Source organism: Epinephelus moara, chromosome 6 (genome assembly GCF_006386435.1).
Source record: "Epinephelus moara isolate mb chromosome 6, YSFRI_EMoa_1.0, whole genome shotgun sequence".
Taxonomy (NCBI): domain Eukaryota; kingdom Metazoa; phylum Chordata; class Actinopteri; order Perciformes; family Serranidae; genus Epinephelus; species Epinephelus moara.
In genome coordinates, this window is record NC_065511.1 from 38,313,843 (window position 1) to 38,329,501 (window position 15,659).

General features: G+C 40.8%; 1 protein-coding gene across 1 annotated transcript in view; it reads right to left on the reverse strand.

Moving 5' to 3' along the window:
- The window catches only part of LOC126391922 (thrombospondin type-1 domain-containing protein 7A), a 293,064-nt gene that overhangs the window by 98,628 nt on the left and 178,777 nt on the right, over positions 1-15,659 (reverse strand). Inside the window, exons 9-10 of the mRNA XM_050046936.1 lie at positions 11,357-11,551; positions 4,006-4,237 (exon numbers count right to left, since the gene is read on the reverse strand). Coding sequence (XP_049902893.1) covers positions 4,006-4,237; positions 11,357-11,551 — 427 coding nt within the window. The remainder of the gene's footprint in view (positions 1-4,005; positions 4,238-11,356; positions 11,552-15,659) is intronic.

The following is a 15,659-nucleotide window of genomic DNA, read 5'->3' on the forward strand; positions in this document are numbered from 1 at the left end:
ATCCAGAGTTTGGTGTTTAAATCTAATTTAAGAATCTCAGGAAAGGAGTTAAATACTCCCAGGAAGTAATTATTTTTAAATCATGTGAAATCTCTCAACTCTAGCTGAGCATGGGGACTAAACAGACTAAACATTCATTTTCAGACAGCTCCATCCTTTAGTAAGCACTAGGGTCACAACTGGGCATTGGTGTCGACATCCCAAACATTATCTTTACCAAATTATACTGAAGCAAAAACAAAAAGCAAACTTGTAACAATAGAAGGTGAAAGTCGTACCAGCTCTTCAAACTCTGACATGTTTACAGTGGAAAGATTGGATAATCATTTTAAACGATATGTCCACATTTTATTTAAGTGTATTTAAATGCCATACTAACACACCCATATGTGAATTTAAAGAGTTATTGTTCACAAAGAGATAGTGTGGTGAGTGTGAGTGTAAGTTTTAAAGGCCAACCCCAGAAGTTGACACTGCTGTGGTTCCCTCAACAAAAAGCCTACGGGATTTTTCCATTGGATTTGGGATTATTGTAGAAAATAAGTGTGTCTGTGGCAAACAAATGTTTATGATACTTACACATTTTGTTCAGCGAGATAATCTTCACAAATAAGCACCGCTTTTATGATTTTTGGAGCGTAAATGAAATCGCCAGAAGTGAAAAGCTAACATTAGGCTATAAACAAACTACATGACCTCATTGTCACCACGACATCAAGGGTGTAAAGCGGTGGTCAGTGTGATGACGCACTGTAGTCTCATTTAGCCACTTGTTAGCAACTGCCTTTTTTAAGACACATAAAGGTTTCAAATTCATGTCTGTGGTATTTACTAACTTGTTTTACTTCCTAGAACATAACATGAAAGTCTCTTAAGCTTATGTCAACCACAGACCTTATTTCAGGCATCAAACCAAAAATCCATTGACTTTGAGACAAGGCAACGGGGTTTTAAGCCCAGCTCAGATCAGAAATTTGCATTGAGACGAAACCGTTACAGAGCATTGCAGAAAAAAGTTGCAGCGGTGTGAACTGGTCGGTCTCAGTTGGGCTCAAGCCGGCTGATGGTGTCACCTGCGACTCAGCTTTAGAAATTGCCAGCAGTTTTAGAGTGTGAAGCACGTCACCTATTTCAACAGCCAGCCATGTAGCAAAGTCAGCTGGGCAAGTTAGTTAAACTGACCACAGACGGGGCGACCTCCAGCTCATCTGGCTCCATATAGAGTCCTTTGCAGTGTCCAGGTTTGATTCCAACCTGTGGCCCTTTGCTGTACATCACCCCCCCTCTCCGCCACCTTTCATGCCTATCTTCGGCTGTACTATCAATAAAGGCAAAGACGCCCCAAAAATAGTCTAGGGCAGTGGTTTTCAAACTTTTTGTACCCAAGGCACGCCAAAGGGCAAACCAAAATCTCAAGGCACACTTGTATTTATATCTGTGCACAGCAGCTTCTATAAAGTGGTTGTCATGACATTAGATAATAAAAAAATAAGGAAAATAAGACAGGTAGCTTTCATGATACTGTCTACCTGTGTTCCCACCACCATTTGAGAACCACTGGCTTACACACACAAAAAAAAGCCACCCCCCCAAAAACAAACTTCAAATCAGAGCAGAAGTACAGAGAGTTGTTGCTATGGAGATGATATAACATCTCATCTAGTTGCATTGGTGTAAACTGGCAGGTTTTTATAACGTTGCAGACCAGCACCAGTTTCAACTCGTCTCATTATGAATCTTTGGTCTGACCTAGAACTCATTCCTGCACCACTCTGTTTGGCACATATAAGACTACATACGGACATGTAAGTATTGTTTTAAGATGATGAACCTGTCCTTTAATGTTGCTGTTTTCACTCTATATAAGTGGTTTATAAAGCGGCTTTATGTTTACAACCTGTCTGACAGTCTGACTCACTGTGCTGTTTGGTCTAATGGACTCTATTCTGAAGTCTGTTGCTACATTCATTAATCCATCCGCTACACGCAAAAAATGAAACAATAACGGCAACATAATAGACATTAAAGATGTCCTGTGGTAACTGCATGTCAGATAAGTCACCATTAAATAGTACGCAGGTTGAAAATGTCAAACAACTCCTGGCATATTCTAAGTGAAGTGTATGACCTTCATTAGTCAGAACCTCAAAGCGACTGGGCTGAGGTCAGGAACAATAACCACCTGCTGAGAGGGCGAGTTGGAGCTTGATGGGAGTTCACTTTGGGAAAAATGGTGCTGTAACATGTTGTTCTTTTGCCCTTATTACAAATGATTACATAAAGTTATTGACCAGCAAAAAAACAAAAGATAATGGAGGCAAATCGACTGAAACCTCTTTTTGTCAGTTACTCAATGCCATTACCCTTGACGCCTCCACCCTGCTACTCTCCGACCCGCTGGGCTTGCGCTTGCCTCTTGCCGGTGTGGATTTAAAAATGAAACACACGCGATAAAAAGACATCCTGGACTTCGACCTCTCCTCTGCAGCCTGATAAGTGCAGCCGCAGCGTCTGGGTCAGCTGCTCAAACAGCCGCCGCTGAAACCAGACATTAATCTTCATTTTATCACGTGGCGCTTTCTATGAATCGCATTTGCCTTTTACACAACACGCTCCGACCCCTTTAAATAATTTATGTTCCCATCCTCTCCTTGCTGATAACCACGCTCGGGAGGTGTAAGATAAGGAGAAAGAAGGATCCATTAGTCTTGAATTAAAGTGGGAAACTAAAGGAACAAATTTAACATACATCAGGGGACTTTTTTGCAAGGACTAAATCAATCCTCTTCGGGGTTTCTTTTCCATGAATCTGGACACGAGCGATCTCCTCCGTTATCTTCTGTTGTCGAGTGAATCAGTGAAGCATAACTGACACCAGGCGAGAACCGAACTGTCTGGCAGACGTTAACTCGACAGCATATTTTGAATCCGCCTCATGCAGTGTGGTCTTCACAGCTAACCACAAACATCTCGTCTCTCATCTGCCTCATGATTAAATTGCCTTAAAGTATCAATCCCATTTAATTACTGTCATTATCATCAATGAGAAATTACCAGCGCCCAAAACGGCAGGGTTAATTAGGCTTTCAGGGACGGAGAGATTATTTATTTATCTGCGGACGCCTGCGAAGGGAAGATATGAATTGGGAGTTAACTTCACGTAGAGTCGGCTCGGCTCTGGCAGCGTCTCCTCTGTTTTTTTTATTTTTTTTCTTCCTGACTCACTTTACTCTCCTGCTGTCACTTTCCTTCCCAACACTGCTGCTTCTCTCATCCGTCTCTCACCCCCTGACTCTTCTTTTGTTTTTTTTGTAATCTCACTTGTTTTCCATGTCACACACTCATCATAGTGCATCTTGACGTTTCATTCAATCTCACCATGGACAGTTTACCACTGATGTGCTTTCAAATCAGCAAACAAAAATTACTTAATGTCTTGTCTGTTTGCGAACAGATGCTCACAGATCACTGTTTAACCTCAATGTAAGAAAGGCTTCTTAAAAGATTTTGCTTGAAGCGTTATTCTAACCTGTTTCTTTGTTCATCAAGCGACAATCCAAAGCAAAGGAGGTTCTTTAACAAATGATTTCACACATCAAAACACCTCCGAAGCTCTCCCAGGTCTCTATTCTCAGAACGGCAGCTCGAGATTTCACTGATTAGTTTCTTCTTGGATAAAAGTGTCCAAATCAGTGAAATCAGCTGTTTGAAATGAAAACCTACCTCCACTTGGATCCTGATGGCACATGATTGAGGAGTGCTGCTCAAAGCCGGTGGATTTTAGTTCTAAAGAGTGAGCAATTTTCATTTCAACACAGTTCTCCAGGAGCTGATTTCACAGTTATAAACACCCACAAACCAGCGAAGCAAGAAATAACCACCAAGTCTAAATAAGACTGCTGCAGCAATGTGTCGTTAGAGAAACAAGACCAGACACCACTGGTTAAAAAAGCAAACATAAACAAGAGTTAGAAAGAAGCAGGAAAATAAGAAAAGGAGCCTTACTTCTTGGGCGGCACTTGTCCCACATTGACACGTACGCAGATGACCTTTCGCGTCTGCATTCCCATGGAGCAGGGACCCTGACGGTCACCGCTGGACGTGTTGAGAGTCAAGGCAGACGGGTCTTCAGTACAAGGGCCCCACGGCCCCGTCTGCCAGTGGTAGACTGTGCAGGCGTGTTCGTTACAGTTCCGTACCTCCTGGAGGGCGCTGCTGTTTGGGCACAGAGCACCACCTGAGAAAAACCAAAACAGGGTGGATGAAAAATGTTAAAAATAATCCTTTCAAGTATGTGATGAGTTAAGACAGCACCAATCAATATCTCCTTTTTTAAAAATTGATTAAGTGACAAGGTGTGATGTGAAAGGTGTTGCTTGTAGTTGACAGCCCCACAGAGAACTTTATCCCGACCAGTTCCCCTCAACACTACGGATTATTTCAGCCTCTTTCAGATCATCTTTTGGTCGCACAGCTTTAATTTTACTGTCTAAGTTCCCTCTTTCTGCTCTCAGCAACCTCATAAACATCAAACCTACTTTACACAACCTGCTCTGCAATCAGCAGATGGACAAAATTAGCTACTAGCTGGTGAACACAGTGGAGCATTTAGCAGCTTAAGGGCCAAATATTTCCCTCGGGAGTTGGTGGAGACCAGAACATAGCTAATACGGGGTGAATATTGGACATTTGTTGAGTGGTCAGAGACAAAAGTCAAAATAAATGCTAATGTTGCTCTGTGTCTGATGTGAAAACTCCAGATTCAACTGTTTGTTCCATCAGCCAAAAAAAAAGAAGAAGAAAAAAATAAAAATCAATTATTACTGCTTTGATACCAAAATGAAGCACAGCGGTAATCCGACTTGAGACATATTATGAATCAAGAACAGAGCTGTGTCCACAGTTATCTTCTATTCAGACTTGCAGCTTAAGCACATTTTCCCTACATGATACACACTCCTTGCAAATCCACCACACCTGTCTGACAAATGTTGTTAACATTTTTTCCCCCCTGAAACTCACTAAATCTGTGAGGCTCACTGACTGAGACATAATCTCTCACAGACATTAAACCTCTTTATAATAACAGTTTCCTGGTGTTCTGTTGTTTAACAGATGCTCTCAACAGCCTTTAGACCTTCTATGTAAAACTGTAATAGCTATGTTTACACTAGAGCATGAGGATTTTATTTAGTGGAAGCTAGCCATATACACTGAGCAAAATATAAATCCTCTGTTGAAGGATCTAGGACTTTTTCTTATGCACACACAGAGCTTAGTTCTCTTAAACTTTGTTTACAAATTTGTGCAAAGAGCACTTTGCCAACATAATCCATCCACCTGACAGATGTGGCATATCAAGATGCTGATTGAACAGCAGGTGTGCCTCGGACTGGTCACAATAAAAGGCCGATAAATGTTCAGTTTCATCACACAAAGCCGCAGTTACAAGTTTTAAGCATGAATTCCCACCAGAATATTCGTTTCACTACCATAAGCTGTCTCCAATGTCGCTTCCCAGAATTTGGCGGTACATCCAACCATCCTCACAACAACAGTCCATGAGTGACCACACCAGCTCAAGAACTCACATCCAGCGTTTTTACTTGCAAGATTGTCTGAGATGAGCCACCTGAACAACTGATTCAACAAAATTTTCTTCATAAACTGTCTCAGGTTAGCTCATCTCAGTGGCTGGTCCCAGACGATATTGCTGGTAAAGAAGCCAGATGTGGAGGTCCTGGGGTGGCTCACTAGGCTGGTTGGATGTACTGTCAAATTCCCAGAAACAACACTGGAGACGGCAGATGGTTTCATTTAAATAACTGTTGAAGGAGGTCAAATGATCCAATATTTCACCACAAAATCAAATATTAGAGCAATGCAAAAAAAAAAAAAAATATATATATATACATTGCTACATAGTAGAACTTTGTTTTTTTGCTTGTTGAATGTCCACCACTATAAAAATAATTTATCTTGTGACCCTTTGGAGGGTCTGACCACTGAAATAAACTAGCTAACTGTATATAAAGTAGCTAAAACTGGTTTCATCTCGAGCAGCTACAACAATAAACTGTTACTTATACAGTGACGCATCAGTATTAGCAATAAAATAATGTCATGTAATAATGTATCAGTCAGGGTCCACTTTTCCACAGAATAAATACTTCTCCTTATAAGTGTATTGTGCTAATAATACTCTTTGTACTCAGATCCTCTTGCAGGTGAAGAAGCTGGAAGTGGAGGTACTGGACTGGCTAACTAGACCGGTTGGATGTACTGCCAAATTCACCAATGAACTCTGAAATGAACTCTCAAATTTTGTTTCATTTGACCCTTACACTCTAAAATATGCAGTTTTATCTAACAAGACAATGCTTCAAGTTCTGAGGGAGTGTGTCACTGACATGTTGACTGCAGGAATGTCCGGCAGAGCTTATTCCCATGAATCAAATGTTCATTTCACTACTGTAAGCCGTTTCCAGTGTTGTTAACATGAATTTGGCAGTACATCCAATCTAATTAGCCAGTCCAGGACCTCCACATCTGGCTTCTTCCCGTGCAAGACTGTCTGAGACAAGCCACTGAGATGAGTTTCCCTGAGATGGTTTCTGACAGTTAGTGCAGAAATTCTGCAAACCATCTGTTTCATTAATTGTACAATTGGCTTGAAGGTGAAGTCACTGGATGTGAGGTCCTGAGCTGGTGTGGTTACACGTGGTCTGCAGTTGTGAGGACAGTTGGATGTACTGCCAAATTCTCAGAAAGAAAACTGGAGAAGGCTTAGCAGAGAAATGAACATTCAGTTCACAGGCAACAGCCCTGATGGACATTCCTGCAGTCAGCATGCCAATGCGACGCTCCCTCGACATCTGTGGCTTTGTGTTGTGTGATCAAACTGCACATTTTGGAGTGGCCTTTTATCGTGATCATCCCAAGGCACATCTATTGTTTAATCAGAATCTTGATTTGCCAGCCTGTCAGGTGGATGGATTATGGATTATGTTGGAAAAATGCTCACTAACATGGATTTAAACACATTAAATTACTAAACCTTTTATCTCAACTCATAAAAAACAATGGGAGCAAAAACAAAAGTGTCTCATTCAAATTTTCACCTGGTCATACCTCTGAGTGTCAAAAATACAGCTAGTTGTTAATATTTTGAGACATCTTTAATAATGACTTTAACCTAAAAATCTTGCACAAAGATATGGGGATTGTTCAATAAAAAAACTTTCAGAGTGGGCTGTAAATGAGCGAGTGTCAAGTTTCAAGGTTTAAAGCCTTGAGATGTGAGAATTTGTTTCCCTGAGGCTACACACTGAGGCTCAAGTTGATTGATTTATCTGAAGCTGCTAGATTTTATGTGTCTAACTGTGATAAAGGCTCAAGACAACCAAATGTTCAGTGTTATCTTATTTTTTATTTCATCACTCACAGTTACTTCTTTGTGCCTATGTTGTTCTGTGATGTCAGTCATAGTGTCATCAATCCTCTTATTCTACTGCCCAAAGACTTTGGGCTAAGTGCTTGTTTTGAAGTTATGGGCAACACTTCTTCTCAAGATGCTGCCTAGAAATCAATTTAAGATCCAGGAAAGCACAGGTTTGAATACAGATAACCTTCTACACAAAAGCTGCTTTTTAAACCTCTGAATTTACTGTATATCTTACAGTTAGTCAGCAGCTATGAAAGCAGTCGGTATGTACCTATGTTCAAGTGCACACATTTGCTGTTTTGTTTTTTCAGCTTTAAGTTGCTAATTTTATCATTAACAAATGTTTACGCCATTGATTTTGTTAGACGGTAATGCATCTAATATTGTGTGCCACCAAGTTGGACTTCAAGAAGAAACCTGTGCTCAGTAATTAAATGCCACAAACACCAGTTATGCTGGTGCTATGCATTTCTATTTTATCTTAGTTTATTGTAAATGATGATAAAACAAAACATTACATGCACATAATTGTGTTGTCATACTGTATGACGGAGCTCTTTGCATGCAGGCATTTTGGTTTTTCTGGTGATGATTCATGCTGGCCTTACACCAAACGATTTTGCAAATTATTTCATGGTCACGGACAAATTTATGATGTCGGAATAAAATCACCAGAAGTTTACCTTTGTTAGCAAACGCTCCCATGAGCTCGATGGTTTGACATGAGTTGGGTATAGAACTTAGGCTGAGTTGTTTTCAGTCAGTCTTTTTCTCGTATTGCCGTTGCAACAAAATCTAACATGTTTAATATCATCCTGTTTTTAGTCTCTGCTGATGCAAATAGTGAGGAATAGCTGAGCTCTGTCCAGCACCAAACAAGAAGCAGCAATCTACGTAGACAGTAAACATGGAGGGGAGTCTGGGGAGGCGCATAAACGTGAACAAGTCTTGATTCTCTTGGACTGTGGAAAAGGAGGAGAAACTCTTTAAGATGTGGACTGATCAGACCTGTATCAGGACGTCAGAGCTAGTTAAAGGCTAAAGAGAACAGATATGTTTTTAGCTGTCTTTTAAAAATATTCAGCGAGCTTGCTTCTCTGATATCTATAGGTAGTGTGTTTCATAGCTTTAGGGCATAATTGAGGGAGGCTGCATCCCTGATCTTCGTCTGGCTGTTGCTGGGAACCTTCAATAAACCAACAGCAGATGATCGCAGTCTTCTTGGAGGCAAATAGTTAACAAGAGAGTTAGCAATGTAGCTCGGTCCCAGCCCATGTAGGGGTTTGTATACGAGGAGGAGAAGCTTAAATCAATTCTAAGTGTAACAGGAAGTCAGTGCAGAGCAGCTCAGACTGGCCTAATGTGCTCTCTCCTCTTGGTTCTGGTTCATAGCCGAGCTGCAGAGTTTTGAATGAGCTGAAGTCTCTCAGTGGTGCGATTTAATCCAGGAAGTTAAATTCCTCAGATTATCAAGCAGCATTTCTCTTTTTGCTTTAGGGGTGCCAAGCAGGATTTCAATTTTGTCTTCATTTAACTTTAAGAAATTATTGCTCATCCCTTTATTTATTGCCGAAAGACAGGTATTATTATTATTATATAATGCAGCCAACCAATGGAGGCAGGTAGCAAGCTGAGGTGATGAAATTCAAAATGTGAAGTTTATACGCAAACACAGTTTAACTTTATTGATTGTACTGACACTGGATTATCAAGAATACTGTGGACATATGACGCCTTCTATCTTATTATGTGTTTTTGCTGACATTAAAGGAATTGTTGATATGTCATATTTCTCAAAGGGAGTTTGGTGTACTATTTTCTAGCAGGAACTGATAGGAAATAATTTAAAAAGAGATCTATCTGGAGGCTTGCAAAATCTCACAGTGTGTGACTAAAAACCTGACATTGTCTTTAGATGTGAGAGGGTATCAGACTTTAGCCCTTAAAAACTTTTTCAAAGTCCTCCAGTGTATGGTAGCCATTATTCTTATGAGTTGTTGACTCCGACTGCAAGTCATAGGTCAGACTTTCAGTGCAATATTTTGTTGTGTACAACCTCCATCTATTGTTGTTCCTGTTCCCCCTATTTTGTGCCTGTCTGTCTCCCTCTCATTTCTCTTGTGAGCTGGCAGTCAGTCAGTCAGTCAGTCAGTCATTCAGCCGTTGGGTCGATGGAGCCCTCTCCGGTTTAGAGTAACTGCCGACACTTAGGGCTTTCAGCAAAGATTGAGAGGCATTGCGGGGACAGTGAGTCCTCCACACCTGTATTTCGCTGCCGGAGTTGACAGAGAGCCAGCTCCATAATGAGCGGCGGTATACACAGAGTTGGGCCTGAATCACAGACTGCCAGCTCAGACAAATCTCAACCTAATGGTTACTGAGCATGACTACCGTTCTGCTGACTGCGCCGCGCCAGCTTAGCTGACTAACAACGATGGCGAGACCCAACACGAGCATGACATGGTGCCTTAAATGAGCATGAGCTGCTGCCGAACAATGACCTAGAAAAGCTGTTTGCTGGGCAATGGGAGAAATGTGAAGCCGCTTACAGGAAACCACATGAAAAACAAAGCCAGCGTTTGGGAGTTATTCGTGTTCGCAGGATAAATTACAGTTTGCTGGCTCATTCACAACGAGAGGAGCAATTCTCACTTAGCATGCATCTCGACTATCACTCAGCTGAAGCCGTAAGAGGCACTTGGGCTTCATAAAGTCCCATAATAATCACTGTGAATTAAATGTAAGCAGTTATGCTAAACAGGTCATTAATTAGGCGTATTGATGTATTAATTATCACATAATTCTATGCCAACATATTGGTGGTTGCTTATTAATACGAAGCCGGTATCTTAAAGCTGAGAGTAGTTCCTGTAGTTTCAACATTTTTTTGTTCCTCATTAATATGCAACACGGGAGCTGCAAAATCTGCTAAGGAGCTCAAAATCTAATCAGATAATCTACTCTGCAGGGGGAACCTGCGGTGGAGAGACAAAGCCTCTTTCAGGTATTGTTCTTGAGTATGTGTGTGAGTGTGTGTTGAGTATGTCATAGATATGTGTGTCAGGATATAATTTGATATGATTTCCTTTTGTATTTCTAAAGCTACTACACGTACAGCTACTTTATTTCTAGTCTAACGTCAAAGTTTTACCAAGAAGTTCTGGAAACTTTGGCACCCGAGAAAGACCTTTGATGAATACAGACATAAAATATGTTAATGTGACAGGTGAGATATGCAACACATAAAGAAATACTACAGCAGAACAACAGAAAAGTGCTAACACATCCAAGCTATTTCACACATGGCCAACGAGCCCTGACTGTATTACAACTGGCTGACTAAACTCTAAATCAATTATAAATCTCCCTTAAGCTGTTATGATAATATAGCTTTTAAAACTCAAAACAAGCTAACAACTTTCATTTTACTACGTGTAGACACACAGCTAGAGGTTTAAAACAGCTACTAGCGAGCTAATTACAACTGTTACCCTCCATCACAGTGATCCACGCCACAACCATCGCAGTGACTGTGAGGAAAACACACACGCAGATAAGACACAGAGAAATGTTTGGAGACGTGACAAAAAGGAAAGACAGAAAAGACAAGCGGACGCACACAGAGATTTAAACCAGAGAGAACAAGCATACGCAGAGAAAATGATCTTAAAAACAGATAAAAAACTAAGTGTCAGGCAAGGAGACAGACCAACAGAAATAATCGCCAGGACCGATAAGCAGACTGTTTGAGATAAGGACAAATGCACATGCAGACAAGTGTGAAATCCAGACATTCAGTGAGTGACAGCAAAGGACGACTTGAAAGGCCATGACTAAGCCAATATCCAAGCCTCATCTGCATACATTTCCATACACGACGGTGCAGAGGAGACGTCTGCAGGTGAGACTCACCTTCCCCGGCGTTGTAGGCCAGAATGGAGCGTGTCCTCATCTGTTTGCCCTCGATGGTCTTACTGGAGCAGGTCTGAGAGCAAGTGGACCACGGCGTCCACTCGCTGAGCACACAGTCCCTCGAGCAAGGCACCTCACAGGGCACGGGCTCTGGAGTTGGGGAAGACGTGCAGAGATTCCTGTCCACTTCATCTCCTGAAAAACACGGGAATAATGCATAATAGCATAATCAAATTTAGGAGGAGGGAAAGTAGGACGAACTGAAGCTGCATTTTGAAGTAAAATACACCTTTACAGTCAGTTTACATTGTACACAGTAGAGTAAAACAGGACAGTGATGGGGTTTAAAGAAGCTCTATTTTCAGATTTCTTTGATTCAGGGTTGTCTGCACACAGCTCTCAACGTTGAGGTCGCTGAACCTCCAGCTAGCAGCTAACGGTGCTAACAGCATTAACAGTACTAACAATAGGAATAGTGCTGACAGAGCTAATGGTGTTAACCACAGGAGAGGTGGAGGGTTAGGACTATGCTCCTGTGATTCTGCTGTCCTGATACCAGCGTTAACCATAAACACATTCTCACTCCGATCTTGTTACATATCGACGTCTGGTCGCGGACTTTCCACACCCAGATCCGATGTGAAAAATACCCTGGTTGGATGATGACGTTCTGGGACACCGTGTAAAGTTCTTCCTGTTACATGTATTGTCTTCTTTCAAAATACACTTCAGTTTTCACAGGAAATTTAACGTGTACATACAGTCTCTTTCAAAATAAAGGCACTATGTCGGTACAAGACTGCAAATTGATGGTTGTTTCTTTCTTTCATCAACAACAAAAGCACATGGTTGGGTTTAGTATAAAAAGAACAGGGTTTGGCTTTAGAATCTTATGGGACACAAACACCGCTCTCCTGGGTGAAAGTCTTACATGCTTGTGCAGCCGAACCATCTACCACAACAACAAACAGAGAAGCTCAGACTACGACACACTCAGAGGGAGCATGACTTAATTCTCTGCTCATAACGCCATTACTCCACTAAATCGTTACATAACTGCTGCTATATTGATGTTCTGAATGTCGTATGGAGCTCTTTTAACTTTAGTACCAATGGGGAAACCATGATGGGGTAACAATACTTTACTTTGCTCACATTAATGAGGACATATCACAGTAATTCATTCATTTTCCCTAACTGCTTATCCTGTTAGGGGTCGCAGCTTATCCCAGCTGACCAGCTAACTATCGCAGGGCTTACACATGGAGACAGACAACCATTCATGCTCACATTCACCCTAGTTTAGTAGGGTTTAGGGTACAGTAGCTTCTTTTGTCTTACAAATTAAATCCACCACAGACTCAGTGAATTCATAATGTCATCAGTGATGTCGATGGTGGTGTCCTGACACTTGCTCCAGGGTCAGACTGGAGGACTGCACTGGGATTAGGATCCCATGGCTCCTGCAAGGCTCGACACAAATCTCACTCGAACGAATAGTTTTATCTTCACAGCAGGTGGGAGTGGGCAGTTAAAAAGTTTCGGTCCCGGAGATTCATTGACATTAATGATGGAGACGTCAACAAGTGAAGTGGAAAAGAAGATTAAAGAAAGACATTACAACACAAAAGAGAAGCAGGACAAGTCGGACATTTGGGTGAATTTCTCAGGAATATTACAGATAATAATAATCAAAGCTGAATCCCAGAGACGCCAGAATAACTGTAATTACTTACTCCTGACAGGTCTGCATATCTTTTTAATAGCATAGTAAAAGAACATGTTTTCTCTGCAGGATGGAAGACTCAGTCTATTGATAATCAATCTGTTGCGCAGGCATGTATGGTCAGAATGTTTGTGGGTATGGCACAAGCTGACACACCCCCTGGGGGAATGGGTGGTAATGGTGAGAAATCCAGCGGGAGTCCCACGTAAGGCTCCACTCCAGACTCTAATTGGCTCAATCTCTGGGGGATGCATCATAGTTTGTTCATAAATCTTGACCTCAACAAGATGGCTGCATGGTTGCCCCGCCCACACGGGCAGCAGTTTCACTCTGTAGCACTCTGAGTGGTGTATAGCAGTGATCCAGAGTGTTTATTCCCCTTGTTGCACAGGGCGAGCACGAACAGGACATCATCTCACGTTCCCACTGTCACACCAGTGTTTATTTACCATAAAGCACATCCTCCTCTCCTTCTCTTCGCCAGAGTCCTCTGCTCTGTCAGATCTGCGTATAGAAAAAGAGTCACCTGGTTGAATGGCGTTGTCCGGGATTTAGACAGGTTTCGTTAACACAAAGGATAGGACAGTTTCTGATATCCAGCTGGAAACTGATGGTAATGTAATGAAGAGACTGAAGCAGTGGTTCTCAAATGCTGTGCTATGATGCAAATCAAGGTGTGCTGTGGGGTTCTGTGATAACCACGCATTATTATTGCATTATTCAGCTGGGCCTATACAAAAGAATATGAATTAATCTTCCTATATTAACGGCAAACTCTACCTAAAAATGTAATTTAATTTAATGTCATTTAAAAAAACCTTCACGGGAATTTATCGCCGTTCGAGTGTGGGAATTATAAGTGTGCAACACATAACATTTTCTTACGTAATTCCCTGTTTAAATGGATGTGTTATTGGTGCTTTGATGTAATTTTAAAAAGTTGAAAATGAATTCTTGAATCATTTTGTTAATAAATATTTCTAATAGTTGGTTGTCAATTGTTTTTTTTGATATTAGTAAATAAAAACAAATATTCATGTCATGATAAGTGATAACACAGATATAGATACAGGTGTGCCTTGAGATTTTGGCTCGCCTTCTATGTGCCTTGAGCACAGAGGGTTTGAAAACAACTGTACTAGAGCTCTATGCTTATGGTAATGAAGCAATATTACAGTCATATTTGATACTATGGGGTTACGTCAGTATTTAGAAGAAAATTTCAGGTAATCAACATCAGTAATGAACAAAAAAAACAATGCTAAAGCTGAAACTGAGGCATAAAATGACAAAGAAAGTCAGCCACTGTTCACGTGTATCATATAGAAACTCTGTGTTTCCACATAATGACTGTGGGCCCTGTGGTTCTGGTACTCTGCTGAAAGTCAAAACAGATGGTTTTGCATTTCCAAACTTGATTTATTGGTTATTCATTTGAAATTTCCAGATGTGTTTCTGGGTAAACTTTGTTATACAGAAACTACCATCTGTGTTCCCAGATAATGACTCCGGCCAAAAATGTAAAAGTTTTATGATGAAAGCCAAAACAGGTGGTTTTGTTCGTGCATTTGATTAATGGTTATTGCTTCCTAAAATTCCATATGTGTTTATGCTGTACCTCAGAAACAACCATCTGTGTGTGTACTGGTATTAAATCGCAGTAATTTCAAAAAAATTTTCAAGGTATTACATAAAAGAATAGAGGCAGTGTTTAGCAAGTGAGGGAGGAGGATTTTAATTTCAGCTTATTATGATGGTCATATCAAGGAGGTTCTGCACTGTTGTTAGCCCATTATATTAACCCATGATGTACAAAATTAACTCCATATAACCTTTTAGTAAAAAATTAAACCCTAATACTATCAAGACATCTTCATTAGCATTATCTCTGCAATTACATCAGTATTTTCCATTTATTGGTGTAACTGAATTGCTTTCATATATTTACCAGAGCCATATTTTCTACTTATTATATTGGCTTATTAACCCAAATTAAATTCTGGGGTCTTTCTGTGCTCTGTCCTTGCTGATACATTTGTGACTGTGGAATAAGTCCAAGAAAAAAAAAAACAGAACTCAACAGAGGAGAGCATATTAAGGTGCTAAAAATAAAAAATTCAGCCTGATGAAGCGCTCAGTGAAAAACACTCTGCTTTTACTCGCCAGTTGAGGATACACTGGGTGGTAATTTGGGCAATGAGAATAAACTTGAGTGCACAAAGATTCACTGCAAAAATTAGATTATCACCCTCAAACCACACTTCAGTACGGAGACGATTGGAGCGGTTGGGAAAATAAACAGCTGTGTGTTTTAATTGATGGCGCAATGTCAAGCACACAGCCCATTTCAAATTGTAGAGACGTGCTTGTTTTCTTAAGACGTCTGTTCTCCCTGAGACAACGTGGGGAGGATATTCTCTGAACTGGCACAAGTATCAGCTTGGCATTCTTTGATCGACTCATGTGGCTGGTTTAGAAACGAGACGGAAATCTGCCGACATGAAGTAAAGATTTGAAACGTACTGTAAAAGCAAAATACAAACTGTTTCCCAAACAGCAGCAAGAGAGTATTCTGTT